General features: G+C 40.7%; 1 protein-coding gene across 1 annotated transcript in view; it reads right to left on the minus strand.

The window, feature by feature from the left end:
- DMBT1 (deleted in malignant brain tumors 1) overlaps window positions 1-23,434 on the minus strand; it is a 234,414-nt gene extending 210,980 nt beyond the window's left edge. Inside the window, 15 exon segments of the mRNA XM_054035621.1 lie at window positions 501-545; window positions 3,156-3,200; window positions 3,865-3,909; window positions 4,360-4,392; window positions 5,697-6,008; window positions 6,212-6,250; window positions 6,774-6,803; window positions 7,385-7,693; window positions 8,216-8,233; window positions 9,372-9,452; window positions 12,187-12,216; window positions 15,918-16,226; window positions 16,750-16,767; window positions 17,874-17,954; window positions 23,344-23,434. Coding sequence (XP_053891596.1) covers window positions 501-545; window positions 3,156-3,200; window positions 3,865-3,909; window positions 4,360-4,392; window positions 5,697-6,008; window positions 6,212-6,250; window positions 6,774-6,803; window positions 7,385-7,693; window positions 8,216-8,233; window positions 9,372-9,452; window positions 12,187-12,216; window positions 15,918-16,226; window positions 16,750-16,767; window positions 17,874-17,954; window positions 23,344-23,410 — 1,462 coding nt within the window. The 5' untranslated portion in view covers window positions 23,411-23,434.
- Window positions 23,435-23,732: the final 298 nt, after the last annotated feature.

Below are 23,732 nucleotides of genomic sequence, written 5' to 3' on the forward strand. Positions count from 1 at the left end.
CTGTTCTTCTGCTGTTGTTATCATGCTAGATATTTCCTTTCAAAATCAGTGGAAGGACCATATATTAACAGTCAGAAAAGTGCCTTAATGCTCCTGGGGAATGACCTATTTAGGTTCTGGCCAGAGAGGCTAGTAGGAAAATCTAAATGTGAAGATTTTGTTCTCTTCTAGGGAGGGAGTGATGGAACAGAAGGGAGAGTTGGATAGATTGAAGAAAACTATATTTACTCTCCACATCTCAGTGTTCTGTGGGTACAATAAGCAAGTGTTTGGGTGTGTAATGGACCTATACAGTTCAACAAATATACTGAGAAACATTTATTGCCTGTACCACATTTGATATTTGTCCTTCGTATTGCTATTCAACCTGTCCTTTCTCTCCTTTCAGTCCATGTGGCAATTCTACTATAAAACCATAGGCTACATTTTCAAAACATTTCTAGCACAGAACCCTATCAGAGAGAAACATTTTGATGAAACCAGAATGAGTTAGCACTTGCCAGTTGTGGTGTACCAGGGCCATGATGGAGTGGATCCTGATGTTCCTGCAGGAAGATAACAGAAGCATAACTAGAGACCTATGGGGAATTTTCAGAGAAATGGCAAAATGTACGTGACCTCTGCCAAATTCCAAATCCCCCATGAAATCATAGAGGCACCGGAGCTTTTCAGTGAAACCGTTGGAAGGAATTTTTTAACCTGGGCAGAACAACAGGTCTTTCTAGTCTTATTTTTGAAACAGCTCTGAAATGTTTTAGCTAAAACTTCCCAAAATACATCAGTTTCTGGCACAAATGGATTTGAGCCTTAATGGTTGAAGTCTGTCAAATTACTAATGTAATCAGGGTCTGAATGAGTTCTTCCCTGACAGCTAGCTGGGAGGGGGAAAGACTTTGGGTGTGTTTATGTAAATACAGTTTGCTCCTGCTCTCCAGCAGATAGAGCAGTGTTTTGCTCAAAGTAATCAACTTTGGCTAGTGTTGGGTTACAAATCTCTTTAGCAATGAATGCAGGGATAGTGAAATGCAGTTCCCAATGTTGTAATTATTATAGCAATACAGGGAAGCAGGACTGTGCTTAACCTGTCCCAAATGAGGAGGTCACCTTCAGCTGAAGGGACCTCATTAAGCCAAGGGATTGAATGCCAGAGCCCTGTGAAAGTAAGAGGGGTGGGGACAAGTGTTCCAGCAGGAGGTATGTGGACTCTTCCTAGGAGTCCCCAGACTGGTTTAACCTGTTCCCCACACTGTTCAAAGAAAGAGCTAAATAAGCTCATTAGGAGCCTCTTTTGTTATTTTAAATACTCAATCAGAGCTGAAATCAGTTGTGGTGGGACTGTGTTTCTGCCCAGCCTGCAAAGAGCTGAAAATCACTAAGAGACTGATGTGCCGAGGTCACAGCAGAGAGGCAGGTGGCAGAAGGTGACTGACAGTTTCTTATTAGCAATTTTGATATTTTAAACTGCTCTCTTGCAAAGCTGCTTTCTTTTATTATTATTGAAGAAAAAACTTAATTTCCTTCTTGCTTTTAACACAAGATGACATGGGTATATAGAGAAGGAATTTCTCATTTGTTTCTTTCTCTTTGAACAATTATTATTGTTTAAAGATGCCTTGTAAATTGTTCATCTACTTAAAAGTGGGCAATTTGATGAATGTCCCTGTGACAGGTTCAATCACAGAAACCCCCTTGGGACTGTCACCTGACGTGCTGAGACTACCTCTGAGCCCGTTTTCCCTGCCAGGTTGGGACTTCAGAACCTTGATTTGTTGATCCAGACACGCTAGCCTGCTGCAAACACAGACCCACGTCTGAACCACGTTCCACAGAGCTGCAGACTTAACTGAAAATAGCTTAGCAAGTGTTCCTTTCTCTAGCACCCAGATACCCAGCTCCCAATGGGATCCAAACCCGAAATGAATCCGTTTTACTCTGTATAAAGCTTATACAGGGTAAACTCATGAATTGTCTGCCCTCTATAACAGTGATAGAGAGATATGCACAGCTGTTTGCTCCCCCAGGTATTAATCACTTATTCTGGGTTAATTAATAATCAAAAGTGATTTTATTAAATATAAAAAGTAGGATTTAAGTGGTTCCAAGTAATAACAGACAGAACAAAGTAAGTTACCAAGCAAAATAAAACAAAACACGCACGTCTAAGCCTAATACATTAAGAAACTGATTACAGATAAAATCTCACCCTCAGAAATGTTTCAATAAGCTTCTTTCACAGACTGGACTCCTTCCTAGTCTGGGCCCAATCCTTTCCCCTAGTACAGTTCTTGTTAGCTCCAGCTCAGATGGTAACTAGGGGATTTCTCACGACTGGAACCCCCTTTGTTCTGTTCCACCCCCTTATATACCTTTGGCACAAGGCGGGAATCTTTTGTCTCTCTGGGTCCCCAACCCTCCTTCTAAGTGGAAAAGCACCAGGTTTAAGATGGATTCCAGTACCAGGTGACATGGTCACGTCCTATGAGACTCCAAGCCTTCATTCTTCCCAGCCTGACTCACAGGAAGGCTTGCAAGCCAACAGAGCCATCTACTGTCAATTGTCCTAGTTGATGGGAGCCATCAAGATACTAAACCACCATTAATGGCCCATGCTTTGCATAATTACAATAGGATTTCAGAGTTATATTTCGTATTTCTATTTTCAGATACAAAAATGATACATTTATACAAATAGGATGACAACACTCAGTAGATTATAAGCTTTGTAATGATACCTTACAAGAGACCTTTTGCATGAAGCATATTCCAGTTACATTATATTCACACTCATCAGCATATTTTCATAAAAATCATATGGAGTGCAATGTCACAGTCCCAAATAGTCAGGGAACCTCGCAGAGCCAGATCCCCTGCTAGTGTAAAACGGTGTAGATACATTGACTTGCATCAGTGACACCAATTCAAATGGGGTAATGATCTGGACTAAACATTATTATGAACTAAATATATGCAAAGTGGTGCCTCAGAATCAACTGGAAGGAATCTTTCCTTTCTTGTTATTTAATATCAACTATACGGGCTTATCTAGAGGAGTAGTTCCTGGGGACAGTGTGTGATGATTCTTGGGATCTCAATGACTCAAATGAATCCCATCAGAGAGAAACATCTTAGTGAAGCCAGAATGAGTTAGCACTCACCAGTGGTTGTGTACCAGGGCCATGATGGAGTGTATCCCGGTGTTCCTGCAGGAAGATAACAGAAGTGAAACTAGAGACCTACGGCGAATTTTCACAGGAATGGCAAAATGCACATTGCCTTCACAAATCCCCAAATCAAATCAAGGCAATGAAGCTATTCAATGAAACAGTTGGAAGAATTATTTTGCAAGACACCTGAAAACTCTTGGTATTTACCTGAACAGATGACACCAGAAGCCCCAGAATTACCACAATTATGAGAGAGCCATCCTGAATGAGGACAGTCCCATGGACTGTCTCCTGGGGAATGACCTATTTAGATGCTTGGCAGAAAGGCTAGCAGGCAATCTAAATGTGAGGATCTTGTTCTCTTTTAGGGAGGGAGTGATGGAACAGAAATGAGAGAGAGTTGGATGGATTGAAGAAAGCTATATTTACTCTCCACACCTCAGTGTTCCGGGGGTCTAATATGCAAGAGTAAGGGTGTGTAATGGACCTGTACAGTTCAACAAATGTACTGAGAAACATTTATTGCCTGTACCACGTTTGATATTTGCCCTTCATATTGCTATTCAACCTGTCCTTCCTCTCATTTCAGTTCATGTGGCAATTCTTCTATAAAACCATAGGTTAGATTTCAAAACATTTCTAGCACAGACCCCTATTAGAGAGAAACATTTTAATGAAAGCAGAATGAGTTAGCACTTACGAGTTGTTGTGTACCAGGGCCATGATGGAGTGTATCCTGGTGTTCCTGCAGGAAGATAACAGAAGCATAACTAGAGACCTATAGTGAATTTACACAGGAATGGCAAAATGCACATCCCTTCTGCTAAATTGCAAATCCCCAAAACCAAATCATGGAGACACCAGAGCTCTTCAGTGAAACAGGTGGAAGAATTGTTTTAACCTGTGCAAAACATGTCTTCCTAGTCTTATTTTTCAAGCAGCTGAAGTGTTTTAGCTGAAACTTCCCAAAATACATCAGTCTCTGGGACAAATAGATTTGAGCCTTAATGGTTGAAATTTGCCAAAGTAATAGGCAACTAAAATTTGGATCTTATGATGGAAACTGTTAAGCAACCTCAACAATAAATGGTGGTACGAGCTCTGCCTATAATAAATTTCAGTGGTGATCCTGTATATGCGCATTTCAGCATATTACATTTTATGTAATCTAGATAACATGTAAGCGATGAGTTACCTGTTGATGGAGATGTTGTATATCCAGCAGCTGCTAGGGTGAAATATGAGAAGTTATAGTTTCAGTTATTATTGTCTTGGAGCTTGAAATTGCTAACGAATGAAAAAAGACTCTGGTATTAGTTTGGATGTACTTATAACATTTGTACTGCAAATTACATTCGAAGCTGCATGAGAATCCTGGGGGATATTATATATCTGATGTATATATATCTCCTCAATATATGTTCCATTCTATATGCATCCGAAGAAGTGGGCTGTAGTCCATGAAAGCTTATGCTCTAATAAATTTGTTAGTCTCTAAGGTGCCACAAGTACTCCTGTTCTTCTTTTTTCTGGGGGATATTATGTATCAAAACAAGTAGAGCAAAACTTTGAAGACACCATTTTTTTAATATGTTGTGAAAGGTAATCATAAAATATAGTAAAATGCGCTTGACTCCCACTGAAGTCAATAAAAAAATTCCCCAAAAATTTACCTTCCTTAATTAGATTATGGCTGAAACTAGGTCTTTCATCTTTGGATCTCTAAGTGCTTCATGACCTTGAGTAAGTCTCATTATCCCTATTTTACTTTTTGGATGACTGAGACAGAGAGAAGCGAAGTGGCATAGAAAAAGCATGAATAAAATCTAGGTTTCCCACATCCCATTTCCATGCCCCATCCCCACTGCAGCATTCTACTTTCAAAGGAAGTGAGGTTACCAGAACGAAAAACTAACCCAGACTGACAGGAGATGCCCTTTGGAACTTCAGACTAATATCATTATTACTTGGCCATCCTTGGGTGCTACCCCACTCACTCCCTTTTTTGTTGTTCTTGTAAATCTTTATTCCATGATAGCAAAATCACATTTACTGGGGAACTAACTAGCTGGCTGGTTTAAGCATGGAACTAAAGTTTGAGGAAGTAGGAAAGTGGCCCTTTTCGTATAGGATTCAGTTCCAGAAATGTATTTCATATATTGAAACCTCAGCGATGTGACTTTCAGAAACATCTTAGATATGATGAAAACATATTCTGTGCCAGTCACTGACCTTCAAGTCACCTGCAAACTCTTGGTATTTACCTGAGCAGATGACACCAGTATCTTGTTGTAATCTCTATTCTATGTTAGCAAAATCACATTCACCATGGAACTAACGGGATGCCTGGCTGAAGCATGGAACTAATGTTTGTGGAAGTAAAAAAGTGGCCTTTTTAGTATATTAGATCCAGTTCCAAAAACTGTATTTCATATTTTGAAAACTTTGTAATGTAACTTTCAAAAACATCTTAGATATGGTGGAAAGCATGGTCATTTACCTGCAAGTCAACCGCAAACTTTTGGTATTTACCTGAGCAAATGACACCAGCATCTTCAGAATGACCACAGTTATGAGAGAGCCACCCTGAATGAGGACAGTCCCATAGACTGTATTCCCATCCTCTGCAACTCACGTCATCCAGAACAATATTTCCTGAGCCTTGACCATAATAGGCATTGGTCTTTGCTGCAACACCATATCCACATCCAAGCTGCCTGCACACAACATTTGCGTCATTGAGATCCCAAGAATCATCGCACACTGTCCCCCAGGATCCTGCGTAATAGACTTCAACACGACCTTCACATCTGCTCAATGAATTGACCAGTCTCAATGCCAGCCCTAAAATAGATTCAAGGAAATTATTATTAGCACATTAGTTAGTTCTTTCCCTCTTGGTAACACTGTGACAACTGGGGTCACATACGAAACCACATTGGACCACTTCTGGGGATTACATGTCCAGATTAGGTAACACATCTGGATCAGTATGACGTTGAATAAAAAAATAAATCTTAGTAAATCAAGGGTGAGACAGCACTTACCACTTGGTGTGGTTCTCACTGGAGGAAACAGAGTGCTTGCTGCAATGAGACAAAGGCACAATTAGAGAAGACATTTATGAAAATGACAATGGATCCTGCTATTGTGCTATCAAGGAGATGAACATTAATTTGCAATAGAAATAGCCAATGATATGCAAGAGCAGAGGAACAGCAAAACATGCTCTAAATCCCAGCCTCTGGATGCACATTGGCAATTTAAGAAAACCTCCTGAACAATTTTAAGACAAATATTATAGATCAACATAACAACAATAATATTTAGAACTTTTATATAGGGCCATTGATTAATCGCAGTTAACTCACGCGATTAACTCCAAAAAATTAATTGCGATTAAAAAAATGTATGGGGATTTGTCACACTTTTAATAGCACTGTTAAACAATCGAATACCAATTGAAATGTATTAAATATTTTTGGATGAAGAGACATGAAGAGAAGTCGTCCAAATTCTTACTAGTAGCAGCACACTACTTTGATGGATTGGGGTCGGAGTACCTTGCAGGAAAGTAATTTTTGTCATAAAGTATTAATCTTGAGTTACCTGTTTCTGTAGGTGGGGTCATTCCAGAATCTGTTAGTGTAGAAACATGAAATATTTAATGGGTCTTTCATTGAGGATGGCATTTTTCAGAAAAGAGCAGAAGTTTGAAACAGCATGTTTGCAAAAATGTAATCATGTTAATTATTAGAATAATATTCAAATATAAGTTGATAAGACTCCTGACCTACATATGTCCTAAAAAGACTGGTGTAAATGGTGGATATCTGTAACTTGAAGTCTTTACATCAAGATTTGAGGTCTTCAGTAACTCAGCCAGAGATTATGAGCCTTTTGCAGGAGTGAGTGGGTGCGGTTCTGTGCCCTGTGGTGTCAAAGAGGCCAGACTAGATGATCAGGATGGTCCCTTCTGACCTTAAAGTCTATATCACTCGCCAGCATCATCTACATCAACAGCTAATGCACTTTTCATTCAAGTATGGTTAATATATTTAAGTGTATGTTAGTGAGGAATGTGACATTTTACTGTCATGATAAAACAAATTGTAAAGCAAAGAACTTAAAAACATAATCCTTAGTCTATTTTACAGTAATCACAAAGCCGATTAACTTAGTATGAAAGCTTCAGAGTTCGAAGGAAAAAGAATATGTACCTGAACATATGACACCAGCATCTCCATAAACACCACATGAATAGTGTGCATATTCATAAGGGCAAGACCACAAAACGTCTTCAGAGCCAGTACAGCTCACATTAGTCATCCAAGGACTTGTCCAGCCTTCACCAAAATAGCTATTTCTCAGAGCAGCAACAGGCTCGCCACAGCCCAGTTGCCTGCACACAACTCGTGCGTCGTTCATGTCCCACAAATCACCACAAACTTTTACCCAGCCTCCAAAGTGAAGGATTTCAACACGACCTGCACAGCGGTTTGGCCCATTTGCAAGTCCTAGCACCAGATCTGTGAAAGACACAAATCAATAGATTGCTAGACTATTTGTCCATTTTCACATGGAGATGTCTTAATACTTCTTGGTTACCAATTAAAATTTGTCTCATATTGGCAATGCAATGCCATTTATTGAGAAGCTAGTCATCCTCCTTTAGCTCCTGGCTGGCCACAGCACTATCCTAGTTGACATGATTGTCTCAGCAGAGAGGCCAACGACTCAGTGATCAATGTGCCTCACCCGAGATGTCCCACCAAATGAGGAAGGTTGGTCCACGTAGCTATGGCTTGTGCTGTGTTTTTTCTGTGAATGAATAGGAGACTTTGGGCTCCAGCACTCTGAACTATCTCTCCCAAGCGTGAAACTCACTTCACGTTTCCAGGGTTCAATTTCAATTTCATTACAATCATAATTAAATTCACAGGGCATTGTCATTTATCAAGCCACAACACAGAGAGTTGTTAGCTAAATGCATAACATTGTAAATTAAAATAAATATAAATGTAAACAATACTGTATGTAGACAGACTCACCATCACCCATAGTTTCAACTGAAAAAAAGCACATAACACAAGCTATATTAGTACAAAATACTTAGGCTCCTAGAAAGCTTTTTCTTTTTTCCAGTATAATTGCAGTAACTTGTCCAAAAAGCATAAATTTTTCCAACATACAATATTGTCTGGCACTAAAAACTTCATATGGGGTCCACACTGTGTGTGCCCCAAAACTCTGCTCATGGTGCTCCCTGTACCCCTGCAAAAAGAGAGGTTTATGGCAAAGTGTGAGAGGTGCTGACTCTTCTGTGATTACATTCTCTCCCATGAAGAGCTGCTGCCTCCAGGGTTACGGTAGCATATCAGAGCAGCTCTGACTTCAGACTCCCGTAGATATTCCCAGCCCCCTCTGAAACCCTCCTCTGGCATCAGTCCCTGCAAAAACTCTCTGGTCACTACAACTAAAGTCAATACATTGCCGCACATCACGGTGATTCTTTAAGCACTCATCTTTCTATTGTAATCCATGTGACAATACTTAGGTCCAAGCCGATACTAACTAAAGTGTTAGGAATATTTTTGATATAGTGACCAGGTGTCTTACATCTGAGTCCAGATACATTACATCCACTGTCTTCTTCATTCACTGCATTCATCAAAAACACTGATCTTTTTTTTCTCCTATGATACATTCTTCCAAAGCTCATGTTACCCACCGTTATTATTCATATGCTTTGTCTTCTGCACTCATAGAATCATAGAAGATTACAGTTGGAAGAGACCTCAGGAGGTCATCTAGTCCAACCCCCTGCTCAAAGCAGGACCGATCCCAATTCAATCATCCCAGCCAGGGCTTTTTCAAGCCGGGCATTAAAAAACTCTCAAGATGGAGATTTCACCACCTCCCTAGGTAACCCATTCCAGTGCTTCACCACCCTCTTAGTGGGGGAAATAGTTTTTCCTAATACCTAACCTAGACATCTCCCACTGCAACTTGAGACCATTGCTCCTTGTTCTGTCACATCTGCCACCACTGAGAACAGCCTAGCCCCATCATCCAGTCATCGTGCTAGTGATTTCATTTCAGTGAATATGGTCATTGAACTGTAAAATTCTATTCTATATTTTCAGTAGGTGGGTACAATATAAAATAGATAAAATATTAGTAAAGGAAAGATAAAATAGAGCTTACAAGTGGTGGTTGGCTCTGGCGTCGTAGTTGTAGTGGTCTCAGGAGTGGTTGTAGTAGTTTCATAAGTGGATGTAGTGCTCTCTTTTGAGAAAACAAAGACAAAAATAGTTCAGATGAACATGCAGAAGAAAGGCAAGAATGCGAGGAGAATGGTGGATGTGTTGTGATTGGCGCAGTCTTAATAACAGCTGAAGACCGATCGATCCAGGTTATCCAGGTGATTCATTGGCTTAAGTGGAGTGACACTAATATATATCAATTGAGGATGTGGCCTAAACATTATTTTAAATTAGCATTTTAATACATCCGAAGAGAGATCCCATCATCCTTTGTGCCAGAGACGTCCCTTCAGTCAGAGATAGCATGGAGTCAACCCCTTGGATGTCAATTGCAAGACAATGCAATGTCAATTATATATATCAGTTTCGCTCAATATTTTTTTATTTCATCATGTTATAATCATGACACTCAAGCAGACTCGTCTTTCATCTGCAAAATGACCCCATGAACAAGATATTTACGTGACAGATACACTGAAGATTCACACATATGTCCCTTCATACTTCAACCACCATTCCAGACAGGGCCGGCTCCAGGCACCAGCTGAGCAAGCAGGTGTTTGGGGCGGCCAAGGGAAAGAGTCGGCACGTCGGGCTCTTCAGTGACAATTCGGCAGAGGGTCCCTGTGCCTCTTGGAGGGAAGGACCTGCCGCCAAATTGCCGCCGAATAAGAAAGCGACGCAGTGGAGCTGCCGTTGGAGTGCTGCCGATCGCAATCATTTTTTTTTTTCCCCCGCCACTTGGGGTGGAAAAAACCCTGGAGTCAGCCCTGATTCCAGAGTATATGCGTCCATGCTGATGATGGGTTCTACTTGATAATGATTCAAAACAGTGCGGACCAATGCATGTTCATTTTCATCATCTGAGTCAAATGCCACCAGCAGAGAACATTGATTTTTTTTTTTTTGGGTGGTTCAGGTTCTGAAGATTCCACATCAAAATGTTGCTCTTTTAAGACTTCTGAAAGCATGTTCCACACCTCATCCCTCTCAGATTTTGGAAGGCAGATTCTTAAACCTTGGGTCGAGTGCTATATCTATCCATAAAAATCTCACATTGGTACCTTCTTTGCGTTTTGTGAAATCTGCAGTGAAAGTGTTCTTAAAATGAACAACATGCTGGGTCATCATCCGAGACTGCTATAACATGAAATATATGGCAGAATAGGGGTAAAACAGAGCAGGAGGCATACAATTCTCGCCCAAGGAGTTCAATCACAAATTTAATTAACCAATTAATTTTTTTAACGAGCGTCATCAGCATGGAAGCTTGTCCTCTGGAATGGTGGATGAAGCATGAAGGGGCATAAGAATGTTTAGCATATCATGCATGTAAATACCTTGCAATGCCGGCTACAAAAGTGCCATGTGAATGCCTATTGTCACTTTCAGGTGACATTGTAAATAAGAAGCAGGCAACATTATCTCCCATAAATGTAAACAAACTTGTTTGTCTTAGTGATTGGCTGAACAAGAAATAGGACTGAGTGGACGTGTAGGCTCTAAAGTTTTACACTGTTTTGTCTTTGAGTGCAGTTATGTTAACAAAAATAATCTATATTTGTAAATTGCATTTTCACGATAAAGAGATTGCACTACAGTACTTGGATGAAGTGGACTGAAAAATACTGTTTCTTTTGTTTATCATTTTTACAGTGCAAATATTTGTAATCAAAATTAATAATATAAAATGAGCACGGTACACCTTGTATTCTATGTTGTAACTGAAGTCCATATATTTGAAAATGTAGAAAAACATCCAAAAATATTTAATACATTTTAATTGGTAATCTATTGTTTAACAGTGCTATTAAAACTATGATTAATCACTATTCATTTTTTATTGCGATTAATTTTTTGATTTAATCACATGAGGTAACTGTGATTAATCAACAGTATATAGTGAAGGAATTTGTATTTGTTGGTTTCTTTTTCTTTGAACAATTATTGTAGTTTAAAGGTGTCTTCTAAATTGTTCATCTATTTAATACTGGGTAATTTGATGACTGTCTCAAATGGTCAAGGAACCTCGCAGAGACAGATCCCCTGCTAGTGTACAATGGTGTAGATACATTGACTTGGATCAGCGACACCAATTCAAATGGGGTGAGGATCTGGACTAAACATTCTTACAGAGATAAATATATTCAAAGTGGTGCCACAGAATCTACTGGAAGGAATTTTTCCTTTTTTATTATTTAGTATCAACTCAGGGGCTTATATCTAGATGTGTAGTTCTTGTGAATTCCATGCCCACAACTATAGTTTTGGGTACATCAGCTTTTTCCTGTATTACCTGAGGAATACTTGTTACAGTTTTAATACCCACACCAAAGAAGATAAAACTTTTCAGTGCCTACCATGAAGATCAATACTTTCAAAACATTACATTGTTTCTTTATCAGCAAGAAAAAAATGATAAAGATTGCATCTAACCTCTCCTTTGTTTAAATTCTTAATAGTAGCAGCACAACTTCCTGTTTAGCAGTATTATATAAGTGCATTTAAACACTGAAGTACAGATTACGGAGATGTGCAGTTCAACATATAGAACCTATTCTGCCAGGTACTGAGCAGTCTGGCTTTGGTCCAGCAAAACATTAAAGCTGATGTAGTCTCACCAGCTGCAATGGCACTACTTATGGGCATATATTTAAGCCTGTGCTTAAGTGCTTTGCTGAATTAGAGCCAGATTGCTCAGCATCTAGCAGGATCAAGTCCGTAATTTACAAGGCAAAGTATAAATCTTGAGTTACCTGTTTCTGGAGGCGCTGTTAGTCCAGAACCTGTTGATGCAGAAACATCAGACTTTTAGACATGGGACATTCCTATTGGATGGGTCTTTCATTGAGGATGTCATGTTTCAAATCAACAGAGCAGAAGCATGAAACACCATGTTTACAAAAATTTAATTATATTAATCATTAGGATAACCATCAGGTAATAAAATTCTGCTTCCTGTGACTCAAACTAAATCCCAGTAAAGTTAATGGAGTAATATCCCTTGACCTTAAGGGAGGACAGATTGGGCCATAGTAACCCAGCTGATTAAACTCCTGACCTACACATACCCTAGATGGTTCATGATATTACTCACCAGTATAATCTACATCAGTGGTTCACAAATTTAACAATCCGTGAACCTCTTCTACTAATTGTGAAATCTTGTGAACCCCCTCATAAAAATGAATATTTCCAGGGATTTAAGTTTAAATTTCCTCAGTGTGATGGATGCGCTTGCTTTGCTCTGCATAGCTCTTGGAAGTCCAGAACCACTGGAGAAAGATAAAGTCTCAGGTCTGATTTGGCATCGAGTCTCTTTCTGTGTTTGGTTTTCAGATGTGCATATGAGGAAAACGCTTTCTCGCATAAGTATGTCGTTGTAAATGGTAACAAAAGTGTAGTAGCTTTTTTCTGCCAGAAAGGGGTACTCGTTTCTTAAACTCAGCCAAAAGTTGATCAATGACAGATTTCTGAAACTCCTTTTCAGTTCGTAATCACAGGAGATCTCAATCAATTTCTCTTTTTCCTCAGTGATCAATATCTGCATTGAGAAAGTGGTATCATCAAAAGGGTTGCGAATCCAGTCATTATTGCCTGACATAGCTGGAAAGTATTCCCTGAAAGTTGTGCAAAGTCCTTTTAGGTGTGCAGTTATATTGGTTTTAGTGCACTGATCCAACTGAAGTTTATGTTCTGCCAAGAAGTCATGAAGATTACTGAAACACTCAGTTTGATTGTTTTCCAGACAACTTTCCCAGAACTGCGACTTCTTTATCGTGGATTCAACTCGCTCTTACACTTTGAAAACAGTTATATTGAGGCCTTGAAGAGATAATTTTAAAACATTAATTCTTGAGAAAATATCTGCTAAATAAACTAGGCTCTGGAGCAAGGTGGAAAGGGTGGCTGTTGAAAAAACTAGGATTTCCGTTCTAAGCTCAAACAAGTGCACAAGGATTTTGCCCTGTGAGAGCTATCTAACTTCGGTGTGGGTCAACAGACAATTGTGTATACTACCCATTTCTTCACAAAGTAGGTGAAATAATCTGGAATTTGTTGGCCGTGATTTTATGAAATTCACCATTTTCACTGCATTGTCCAGCACTTTCTTCAGTCCCTCAGGCATGAGTTTTGTTGTGAGGGCTTGTCTATGGATACTGCAATGAGACTTTTGATGCAACCTTTTTTGTTCGAGCTACAAATCCACTATACTTCCCGATCATTGATGTGACCCCATCAGTGCAAATGTCTAGGCAATGAGACCAATCTATTTCCTTTTCTTGAGAATATGCATTAGCCAGATTGAAAATATCTTTTCCAGTTGTACATTCTTCTAATGGTCAGCAAAACAACAAGTCTTCTTTAACCATACCTTCATTTACATAATGTACAAACAGTAGCAAAATAGCTAGATTAGCTACATCAGTTGATTCAGCCAAGTGTATAGCATAATATGGACTATTTTTCACTCTATGTATAATTGTAGTCTCTACATTATTTGACATATCATTAATTCTTCGTGACAACATATTATTGGACAAAGGTACCATGTCAATCCTTTTTGCAACCTTTTCTCCGAGCATGCAGTGAACTACCTTTTTTATACATGGACCAATCAAGCTCTCTGCTATGGTATGGGCTTCCGATGCTTTTGCTACTTGGTAGCTCACGCGGTATGACGCTTCAAGTGCATTTTCATTATCAGTACTTGCTTTGGATATAAAACTGGTAATGTCACTTTTCCTCTCAGCTAATTTTCACTTGAAAAAAATCAACTGGCTTGTCGAGTTGTGCAGAATGCCTAGTTTCTAAATGGCACTGAAGTAGAGAAGGTTTGAGGCTGCTGTTTGCTAGACCAGTGTTTGCCAAACTTGGGACGCCGCTTGTGCAGGGAAAGCCCCTGGCGGGCCGGGCCAGTTTGTTTACCTGCCACATCCGCAGGTCCGGCCGATTGCGGCTCCCAGTGGCCGTGGTTTACTGCTCCAGGCCAATGGGAGCTGCTGGAAGTGGTGGCCAGTACGTCCCTCAGCCCGCGCTGCTTCCCACAGCCCCCATTGGTCTGGAGCAGCAAACCGCAGCCAGTAGGAGCCGCGATCAGCCGGACCTGCAGACGCAGTAGGTAAACAAACCAGCCCGGCCCGACAGGGGCTTTCCCTACACAAGCAGCGTCCCAAGTTTGGGAAACACTGTGCTAAACCATCACCACAAATCACAGTGATTTGATCACCAATGCATATAAAGCCATATTTTATATAATTGTCATTTTTTCTTTTCTTTTCTTTGTAAGTGACTTTCCAGGACCATCATGGTCATTAGACTTAGATTTTCCACAGTGTGGACTTGAGGAAACACTAGCTGATTCTTGTGTCTTTACACTTTCCTTTTTCAGCCACTTACCCATTGAACTTGTGTACAAAAGTTGTAATAAAAATAACACAGAGAGAATGCTAACAACCAACAAACTAGAAAATGAAGATTCGCTCACATTTCACTGAAGCAAAACAGCACTCCAGAGAGAATGACAATTACTGAGGCACCTTAACACTGCTACACTGGCTACAACGTAGTTCCGGCTGGTTTGGCTCCCAAACAGCTTTTCTACCGCCACAAGGGCTGTCCCCCAGGAGGGAAAAATTAGCCTGGATCACCCCCATGTACAGCATGGCCGCTGCTTACTCTGCCCCTCATGCCACCCAACTTCCCCAGTCTGCCAAGAACAGGGGTCCGAGCTGCCACCTGCACACCGGGGTCCCAGCTGCCGCCCTGCCCACCACGGGGCTCAGGCTACTGGCCCTGCGCCAGAGTCTGGGATGCCGGCTCTGCACTCCGCGGAGCTCGTGCTGCTGGACCCCATTAACCGGGGTTCAAGCTGCCTGCTCAGTTCTCAACTGAGCTTGGGCTGCCGGTCCCTGCTGACCGCCGGGGCTTGGGCTGCCAGCCCCAACTGTCCAGCCCCACATTCCATGGGGCTCAGGCTGCCAGCCCCGCACTGACTGCTGGGGCTCAGGCTGCCTGCTCCTCCACTGATGGGAGCAGGGCTCGGGCTGCCAGCCCCAACTGCCTATGCCCACTCCCCATGGAGCTCGGACTGCCGACCCCCCCGCTGACCAGGGCTCGGCTGCCTGCTCAGTGCTCCATTGGGCTCAGGCTGTCTGCCCAGCAATCAGGTCCCACCCGCTGCCTCCCATGCCCAGGGTCCTCTGGCTGCCATTAGGGAAATTTTTCTGGCGAACCCCCTGTACCATTGTGCGAACCCCCAGGGGTTCGCGAACCCCAGTTTGGGAACCACTGATCTACATCAGCACCTAATGACCTTTCCTTTAAAGTATGGTTTACAGATTTTAGCTAAGAATGTGACATATACTGAAAGAAAAAGTGTAAAGCAAAACTTTAAAAAATACAATCCTTAGTTTATTTTACAGAAACACAAAGCTGATTTGCTGAGTATAAAAGCTACAGATATGCAATAAAAGAGAATACATACCTGCACATATGACGCTAGCATCTCCATAAACACCACATGAATAGTGTGCATATTCATAAGGGCAAGACCACAAAACGTCTTCAGAGCCAGTACAGCTCACATTAGTCATCCAAGGACTTGTCCAGCCTTCACCAAAATAGCTATTTCTCAGAGCAGCAACAGGCTCGCCACAGCCCAGTTGCCTGCACACAACTCGTGCGTCGTTCATGTCCCACAAATCACCACAAACTTTTACCCAGCCTCCAAAGTGAAGGATTTCAACACGACCTGCACAGCGGTTTGGCCCATTTGCAAGTCCTAGCACCAGATCTGTGAAAGACACAAATCAATAGATTGCTAGACTATTTGTCCATTTTCACATGGAGATGTCTTAATACTTCTTGGTTACCAATTAAAATTTGTCTCATATTGGCAATGCAATGCCATTTATTGAGAAGCTAGTCATCCTCCTTTAGCTCCTGGCTGGCCATAGCACTATCCTAGTTGACATGATTGTCTCAGCAGAGAGGCCAAAGACTCAGTGATCAATGTGCCTCACCCGAGATGTCCCACCAAATGAGGAAGGTTGGTCCACGTAGCCATGGCTTGTGCTGTGTTTTTTCTGTGAATGAATAGGAGACTTTGTGCTCCAGCACTCTGAACTATCTCTCCCAAGCATGAGACTCACTTCATGTTTCCAGGGCTTCAATTTCAATTTCATTACAATCATAATTAAATTCACAGGGCATTGTCATTTATCAAGCCACAACACAGAGAGTTGTTAGCTAAATGCATAACATTGTAAATTAAAATCAGTACAAATGTAAACAATACTGTATGTAGACAGACTCACCATCACCCATTGTTTGAACTGGAAAAAAAAACATAACACCAACTATATTAGTACAAAATACTTAGGCTTCTAGAAAGCTTTTCTTTTTTCCTGTATAACTGCAGTAACTTGTTTTGAAAGCATAAATTTTTCTAACATACAATATTGTCTGGCACTAGAGAGAACTTCATACAGGGTCCACACTGTGTGTGCCCCAAAACTCTGCTCATGGTGCTCCCACTACCCCTGCAAAAAGGGAGGTTTATGGCAAAGTGTGAGAGGGGCTGACTGTTCTGTGATTACATGAAGAGCCGCTGCCTCCAGGGTTACGGTAGCATATCAGAGCAGCTCTGACTTCAGACTCCCGTAGATATTCCCAGCCCCCTCTGAAACCCTCCTCTGGCATCAGTCCCTGCAAAAACTCTCTGGTCACTACAACTAAAGTCGATACATTGCTGCACATCACGGTGCTTCTTTAAGCACTCATCTTTCTATTTTAACCCATGTGACAATACTTAGGTCCAAGCCAATACAAACTAAAGGGTTTGTTTCTGATATAGTGACCAGATGTCTTACATCTGAGTCCAGATATATTACATCCACTGCCTTCTTCACTCACTGCGTTCCTCAAAAACACTGATCAGTTTTTTCTCCTATGATACAGTCTTTCAAAGCTCAGGTTACCCATAGTTATTATTCATATGCTTAGTCTTCTGCAGTCATAGAATCATAGAAAATTAGGGTTGGAAGAGACCTTAGGTCATCTAGTCCAAAGCAGGACCAACCCCACTTCAATCATCCCAGCCAGGGCTTTGTAAAGCTGGGCATTAAAAACCTCTAAAGATGGAGATTCCACCACCTCTCTAGGTAACCCATTCCAGTGCTTCACCATCCTCCTAGTGAAACAGTTTTTCCTAATATCCAATCTAGACCTCCCTCACTGCAACTTGAGGCTATTACTTCTTGTTCTGTCACATCTGCCACCACTGAGAACAGCCTAGCTCCATCATCCAGTCATCATGCTAGTGGTTTCATTTCAGTGAATATGGTCATTAAACTGTAAAATTCTATTCTATATTTTCAGTAGGTGGGTACAATATAAAATAGATACAATATTAGTAATGCAAAGATAAAATAGAGCTTACAAGTGGTTGTTGGCTCTAGCGTCGTAGTTGTAGTGGTCTCAGGAATGGTTGTAGTAGTTTCATAAGTGGATGTAGTGCTCTCTTTTGAGAAAACAAAGAAAAATAGTTCGGATGAACATGGAGAAGAAAGGCAAGAATGCGAGAAGAATGGTGGATGTGTTGTGATCGGCGCAGTCTTCATGACAGCTGAAGACCGATCGATCCAGGTGATCCAGGTGATCCATTGGCTTGAGTGGAGTGACACTGATTTATATCAATTGAGGATGTGGCCTAAACATTATTTTAAATTAGCATTTTAATACATCTGAAGAGAGAACAACAAAGCTAAATGATCAACTCCTTCAATTGCCTTCAAGTCCCATTCAGTCAATCTTGTAGAACAAGATTTCCTTTCTCCTGACATCACAATAGTAACAGTGGTGGCAACAGCTACAAAAAAGGTTGGCATTTCTAGCACTCTGTAAAAAAGCAAAGAACATCTCAGCAGAAAGGAAGAAGATTGGGGAGAGAGATGGCTGGATAGATGAAAAGAGCTAGGCTGGTCATAGGGAGGGATCATCAATATCGTTCATATTTCTTGATGATTTATAGCTTACAATCTAAAGTATGGATTTGTAACCTAACTGTGCACATAGCTAGTCTATGAAGCCACTTAGCTTTGCCCTTTCTCCCCCATTGCTTGTTAAACCAACATGTTGCAACTTGTCTTAGCTAATATTGTAAGTTCTTACGTGTTTGAAGCCACTATTGTAATACAGATAAATAATAATTTTTAAAATATATGTGTCCACAAGGTGGTGCTAAATCTTTTAGATCCATGAAAGACATTCATTCAAAATAAACCATTGAACACAAGGTGATTTTCTTTTCAATGAGCATGAGTTTTTCTTGGAAAAATCAACTGACCAAGGGACAATACCACTATCAATTCAGCCATTTCTCTCTCAAACATATTTAGAAATAACTCAGACAGCGATAATGTTAAGTCTAGTATAGTTTTTCTTGATGTCAAATGGTTAGAAAAAAATAATTTCTAAAGACTTTGAACACGTTGGCCAAACATATTCTTGTTCCTTGGCCTCTTCTTGGTCCTAGCTTTAAACCACATAATCTGTCTCTGTGCAGAGCCTGAGTCTAATCTCACAAAAGTGAGAAACAAGGCTCCATTGAAATCAACTGGTTTTTTGGGTCTAAAGTCAGTATGTGAGATCAGAATCAGGCCTATCTTGTTTATAAGGGGCCTGTCACCCTGGCATACTTCAGCTGGATCCAGCTAAACTACTGGTGGTAGTTATGTCATTTGAAAAAGAAACTACATTCAGTTTAAGTGGTGAATATTGAATCATTCTATGGTGAATATTATAATAAAATAACAATAGAATGTTGCTAGTACTATGAATTAGACATAAAAAGTGGTTCCATGGTGGGGGTCCCAGACACACTGCTTCATCAACAAGTATATTGCTTTATTAGCAAGTAGTGATTTTGCAGGGATCAAAATATTCAGTCTCCCCAGAAATGCATGTTAGTGGGTGATCATTTTAACAGTAGTGGGAAAATCAATCAGCAGGGCCAGCTCCAGGGTTTTTGCCGCCCCAAGCGGCGGGGGAAAAAAAAAATGCTGCAATCGCGATCTGCGGCAGCTCCACCACGCCCCTTTCTCCTTCGGCGGCAGGTCCTTCGCTCCGAGAAGAAGCGATGGACCCGCCCCCGAAGAGCCCGACATGCCGCCCCTTCCCCTTGGCTGCCCCAAGCACCTGCTTGCTGGGCTGGTGCCTGGAGCCGGCCCTGCCAATCAGAGCCCACATTAGACAATTCCCACCTTTGACAGTGCTGGAATATTTGAACAAGGCAGTAACTGAAGGTCTGGTGACTGCGTGGTGTGGCCTTCAGTCTTGGGGACCATAGTCAGCTGACACAAGTTAAACTAGCTGCACTGGGCTTGGGATAGAGAATCAAGGAGCCATAACTGGTTGTTGGTTCTCATCATTTCTTCTTTTCCGCTCTGTTGGGTGGCTAGTGGGGGTGCGGGGTAAAGGAGCCATCTGTTGCTAAGTACTCTACTAGGTTTAGGCAAAATCAGTTCAGCTTCTGCCCAACACTGTGGGTTGCACACCCCCACAAGGAAACAAACTACTGTCCTTTCTCACCTGCAATGCAATAGGTGGCCAGCAGGTGAGCTGCAGTAAGGACAATCAGGGATCACCAGAGTATTCTCAGCTCCCTCAGAGCTGCTCCTGGGTCTGCATTAGAGTGACCAGATGTCACGATTTTATAGGGACAGTCCTGATATTCAGGGCATTTTCTTATATAGGCATCTATTACCTCCCCCCATTCTGATTTTTCAGATTTGCTCTCTGGTCACCTTAGTCTGCAGGGAAGCAGTGGGATGCAGTTGGAGAGTCAATGCTCCTATCACAACCTTATACTGATAGGGCTGATTCAAACACTGGCATTTAAAAATTGCAGGACACAGCACAGGGTCCATTTCCACAGCACATTTCCAATTTCGAATCAAATACAGTATTCTTTACAGTCAGCTATCTAGGGCCACAGCTGGGACTGTCCTGGGGCAAATGACTGCAGATATTGGCCAAATGCATCCAAGGGAAAAGTTGTACTTGCTCACCAACAGAAGTTATTCTAATAAAAGATATTACCTCACCCACCTGGTCTTTCTTATAGAGAAGTGCTATAGAATTTAATAGAAAATTATACCCTATCATTTTAACTGTTCTAAAAGGTATTGATATTCCTGCTATAAAATTCTATACGATTCAAAAACCTACAGAAATGACATCACTACCATTATATTTTATAATTTTTAGAATAATCTCTAGCAAACCCTATTACATTCCTACAGAATTCTGTAACCCTATAGAGTATTCCATATGGGATATGTAATTAATACATTGCACTTACATCCAGGTAATTCTACTGAAGTGTATTCATATTGGTAAGGAAAATATTCCAAAACCAATATATTTATTTCATGATCAGTTTGTTAACATTTACCAAATCATTGTGCACTATACCCATACCCAGCCAAGTTAAAAGAGTGGTGTATGTTTTTTGCTGTTCTTGTTGGTTTTGGTTAACTGAGCAAAAAGAAAGAATGACTGAATCTATGTTCCAAAGCTAACAATCTTATTTAAGCTTGAAAAAAAAAATCAAAAGTGGCTCAAGTAAATTATACCAAAATTTCCCACAAATTAAAAAGGGTGGCCTGAGACTAAACACAAAATAATTTATCCAACTTCCCCCCATGCAATTTCTGAAAAGTTATCACCTCCAGGGGTTTTTCATCTGTTTGTGGACCCATAATATCTGTACCACTGAAGCTGCCAAATAAATGCTTCAAGTAAACAAGTCCTTATTTGCAAGCAGCATGTACAGTAAGGATAAATTAAGCTACAGATGCACAAAGAGCACCAGCAAAACTGCTCATTTATCTATGAACCCATCAAATTTGGTTGTACAAATTCCTGTTTGCAGATGAAATTTTTGAAACTTTAAAGTCTCAATATCCTAAGGGTCAAACTAAATTTGGAATCAAACCACAATGCTATTGGTAAATTAAAGGTGACCTGAAATAATTTTTTCAGTTCTCTTGCACTTTCAAAAAAATAATAATTAAAATCTGTTTGAGTTGACCTGAAATTGAAAGTGCTAAAAAAAATTATGAAAATGACTTATTTTAGGTCAAATAAAAATGTTGTGTTTTGGAGCATTTTTAAAATAAAAGCAAAGGAAATAAAGGGCTAGATTAACAAACTACTAGGGAGGAGGATGGTGGCTGCTTCTTTATGCCCTTTAGCGCCATAGTAGGGCACACCCTCAGAAAGTAAGACACCCATGTTCAAGTTCCTGCTCCAATGACTAATTATTTATACAAGTGGAAGAGTGTTAAAGGAAAAACACGCACGAGCTCCACACCAAATGTCCCATATCCCAGTGCCTGGGGTGCTCTCCTGCAATATGGGAGGCAAATTCAAATCCCTGCTCCAGGTCAGGCAGCAAGGAGAACTGAACCAAGACATACCACAGCCCAGGTGAGTGTCCTAACCACAAAGCTAAAGGTTAAGTGAGACACCACTGCTTGCTGTCTCCTCTTCTTGCCATTAGATTTCCATTAGGGATGTAATTCTACATATCTGCTCACTGCTACATGGGTGAAAGATGCAAAAAATACAGAGATGCCTGAAACAGCAAATGGCATAATGCATAGAGAGCACTGCAAATAATCTCTCCTGGCCACTGGGAAGCAGTGGTGGAGGGATTGGGCAGTAATGGGGAGAGCTGAGAGAAAAAGAAGAAACTGGAAGAAGCAGGGACAGTCTGGGGGAGGAAAGTTGTAGAGAAGCAGAGGAGGATAGAGGATGGGGAGAGAGAGAGAAACACAAAAAGAATGGAGAAAGAAAGATGTCTAAGTCAAGACCTTCAAATACTTGGGAGGCCAGCCACCTGTTTAGCAGGGAGTACAGAGGTTGATCAGATCTCATGATTGGTATGTTAGGAAGGATATTTTAAGTTAGTGAAGGAGACAGACTTCTGAAGAAGCTGCCCTGCTTTAAGGTTACAATTAGGGTTCATACATATATCCTTACTCCCCTGTTATAATCATTCATAAATACACTGAATGGATAAACACAAGCTATCGCACCCTCACCCTTCACAAATCTCATTTAAACGAGGGCCTGATATGAATGGAAATAACTATAATGCTGCTTAAATACTAGTTATGAAAATCACCCACACTGTTTCCAGGTACAAAAGTCCAAATTATATCACATGAGCTTTACAGGCTTGTTTAGAATAGGTTGGTTTACCATTTTGAACAGGTTACCCAAACTAATGACAAGATAACAAGAAAGAAGATCACTTACAAAGGGGAAGATGCAGCATACTGGTGTGTAATAGTTCATTTACCCCAAGTACACTCTGATAATTTCACAGTTCTATCTTATTACATTTTGTTAAAATGGATTTAATAAAATATTAGCTGGGTGGTTCACCATGCACCTAAACATATTACTTTTGCAGCACTTGACAATAAATATGCCCTTTAGGAAGAGAACCCACATTACTCCTTAATTCGCACCCTGAACACCAAGATTTGGAGACATTAAATTGTTAACTTACAGGCTACTGATTGACTTGATTTTAATTGTGGCACAAGCCACTAACACAAAACACTAGGTGGTGGGAGCAAGGTTAATTTCACCATACTAAGCAGTTTATTTAAATGGTTCAAATAATACTTACAGTTAACTAGTTTGTTTGGCTCACATTTTTCAACAGAACAGAGCTGTGCTATCCAACGTGGCCCTACACCGATACTACCTTTAATCTTTGCACAAAGCTCCCATTAGCATGACTGGGAGTTCTAGATGTGGACCCAGTGAAAGTGAGCACAACTTCTCTTTACATTTGTGTAAGAATGACTTTGCAAAAATGGTAGGCATTGTACCTGTGGTAGTCTGCAGAGATCCAGAAATTGTCAGGAACATCCAAATGAAGATCATTGTGGCACCCATCTTGTGAGGGCTCCTGAGGAACGGAGCATCAGAATTTATAGGCTCTGACTATGGAGGGGCGTGGCTCAACAGTCTGCTCTGCACCTACAGTAAATCAATACAAAGTGAATTCCAAAGGTGTTTTCATTTCAGTCACAAAGGAAGGTGTGTTTAATTTGTTCCACATTTCGTTTTATTTTTATAACCTTGTGGTCTCTGCTGGAAGATAATATTTAAACAATAGCATTTCACACTTCTTGAAGGAGAACTTTTGGCATAAATTATTCCACATAAGTTTGACTCGTGTATGAATCAAAAGTTACCTCTAGAGTGGATCCAGATG

The sequence above is a fragment of the Malaclemys terrapin genome, chromosome 7, assembly GCF_027887155.1.
Source record: "Malaclemys terrapin pileata isolate rMalTer1 chromosome 7, rMalTer1.hap1, whole genome shotgun sequence".
NCBI lineage: Eukaryota > Metazoa > Chordata > Testudines > Emydidae > Malaclemys > Malaclemys terrapin.